This window comes from Hydra viridissima, unplaced genomic scaffold (genome assembly GCF_058129835.1).
Source record: "Hydra viridissima isolate aposymbiotic clone 2 unplaced genomic scaffold, HvirCarnegie_v1 scaffold_12, whole genome shotgun sequence".
Lineage (NCBI taxonomy): Eukaryota > Metazoa > Cnidaria > Hydrozoa > Anthoathecata > Hydridae > Hydra > Hydra viridissima.
Window position 1 is genome coordinate 2,766,089 of NW_028324311.1, and position 2,458 is coordinate 2,768,546.

At 35.3% G+C, this 2,458-nt stretch overlaps 1 protein-coding gene and 1 pseudogene across 1 annotated transcript in view; both read right to left on the reverse strand.

Annotated features, from left to right (window-relative positions):
- The window catches only part of LOC149880757 (plasmolipin-like), a 9,701-nt gene continuing 7,243 nt past the window's right edge, over positions 1–2,458 (reverse strand). Inside the window, exon 5 of the mRNA XM_090069394.1 lies at positions 1–239. Coding sequence (XP_089925520.1) covers positions 162–239 — 78 coding nt within the window. The 3' untranslated portion in view covers positions 1–161. The remainder of the gene's footprint in view (positions 240–2,458) is intronic.
- LOC149880758 (uncharacterized) overlaps positions 1,637–2,458 on the reverse strand; it is a 1,012-nt pseudogene continuing 190 nt past the window's right edge.

Consider the following 2,458-nt stretch of genomic DNA (forward strand, 5'->3'; position numbering starts at 1 on the left):
TCTACTTTACAAAATATATTATATAACAGGTTACTACACAACAATTGTGTTACATCAGTATTAAGATTGGGTTTTCACATCAGTGGTAATGCTGTGGTAATAGAAATTCAATTATAAAAAAAAATTGTTAAATATGATGCTTTGTTTAAGACCATTTTAATCTAGGCGGGAGTTCTGAACTCTTTGAAATGAAACAAACTCTGAATTGCCAAACCAACAGCTGAAAAGAATCCAAAAGCCTGAACAAAAAAAAATGAAACAAAAATTACAATACCATATTTAAACAACAATTTCTTTAAGATTTACCTTTAAATTAAAGATACGAAATTGAAATTGAAATTTACCATTCGTTGTATTTTGTAATCGTTTTATATTTTAAACGTCGCACGTAGGAGTATTTGACGATTTTAGCTGGCCAAAATTATTTCTCTCTTTTTAACAGCTGAAAACTTTACCATATGACAAGAAATTGTAAATTAAATAATTTTGTACAAATCCAAGCCAGTGGCGTTCAATATAGGGGAAAGATGGGTACTTTAGGGATTACATTTTATTCTATTCAATAGGATTTGAGGAAATAAAAGATATATTATTTTTCAAACTTTATTATAATAAATAACATACTATATTTTAATATTTAATTAGATTCCACTTCGTCATTGTCAGAATATTCTTCATTTTCGTTGTTTTCAGTGTCGGAATTTTGGACTTCTCCAGGAAGAAGCAATTCCACAGCTTCTTTTGAAAAAGGCTTTGTAAGTTTGTGTTTCTTTTTCCCAATGTTGGACAACAGAGGGTCGGATGTTAACAATAACCTATTGATGATATCTTGGTTACAATCTTTTCTAGAAAATTTTCTAGCATAGCTAAGTTTGTACTCCCGGAAATGTTTGTTTCTGGCTTCGGCAGCCTTTACCGACAATTGTCCAATTGGCAAAAGCGCATTCTCTACTATATCAGGACCATGTACTAAAACTTTATGCAGAGTTGGAGTCATGTGACACCAGGGGTATAGTTCAACATAAAGCTTTGCAGTATCCAAAGTATACTGTCTGAACCTTTCTACATCAATCTTGTGGCCACTGGAAATTACTTCTAGGATAATTTTCATTCTGGAAATTAAACGGAAGTCTACTCCAGTGATATCTGCAGATGTTTCCTGTTCGTTGAAGAATCTCCTGCTTGTGTTGCCGTTATTGGTATTCCCAAATCCAACCTTAGGTATGTCGACAAGAATGCCCATTTTGCTCTTGAATTCATCTTGGATTTTCTTTTTCCTATCTGAGAAGAGTCTCTTCTCATCTTCATTCAGCCTTTTCTGCCATTTTTTTACAGGCAATTTATATAATAGGTGAAGGAGACTTTCAAAACACCGTATTCTAGCATTCAGAATGGATAGTCCAAATTTGTAGCTGCTTTGATTGTCAACACATGTTCTGTCCAAATCATTAAATTGTCTTGATGTTGCTTCACAAATATAATATCGCATGGTCGATTTAGTGGTGGTTGCTGCGTTACAGACTTTCCGTCAATCATAGTTAACATCATCACATGTTCTACTGCTATGTCTTGAAGTTTAGTTGGTTTCAAGCCTGCAATTTTGTTTTCCATGTAAGCAATTTCTTCAGCTATTACATCAGCAGTTTCTTTTATGAACCTAATTCGAATTGGCCTGCAAAACCTTGGAGACGATGGTGTAGGGTTTTGCCAGATAACCTTTTTATTTACTCCACAAGTTAGCTGTAATGGAACCATTGAGCATTGAAATATACTGGCATCAGAATTAGAGTCATCCTCAAACTTTTGATTAAACTGTGTCTGCTGGGAGTTATCATAACCCCATTTCGTAGATAATTTCATATGTTTACGCCCACTTTCCGTTAGAGTCTTGATAACTTCTTCTAAATACAACACCAATCTTTCGGCAGTATGGTTTAACAGACTTTGTAAGTCTACTTCAGCTAAATTTTCTGTGACTGTGAACGAATCATGATCAAGAAAGCATGTTTTTTTTCTTCGACCAAAATACTGTAGCAGGGCCATTGCTTCTTGTCACTTGTATGTACGATTTCATATAGAGATTTTGTTAGGCCTGCGTCAGTAAATATTAAAAGAGCCTCTAACGGTGTCAATGATTTTTTTGTAGGTTCAAGACTGCTGCGATAGGCTTTTTTATACTTTCCCGCTCGTTTGGGAGATGTTTTAAGATCTTTGAGGACGGTTGCAGCACTTCTTTTGCCACTTGTTGTCAAACAAGTTTCAGCTGCAAAAACAATAGCTTCTGGTTCCACATCTTTCCTGAGCTGTTCTGTTTTTCTCCTCTTTGAACGGTCACTAGAATCGACAAAACTTTTTCTTGGTCGTCCTGCTGATGATGGAGTGGATGGGGTACCCGGTATTTGGAAACTCCCTTGCAGCCAAGGGCCATGCTTCTTAAATATTTCATGAGTTCTGGATG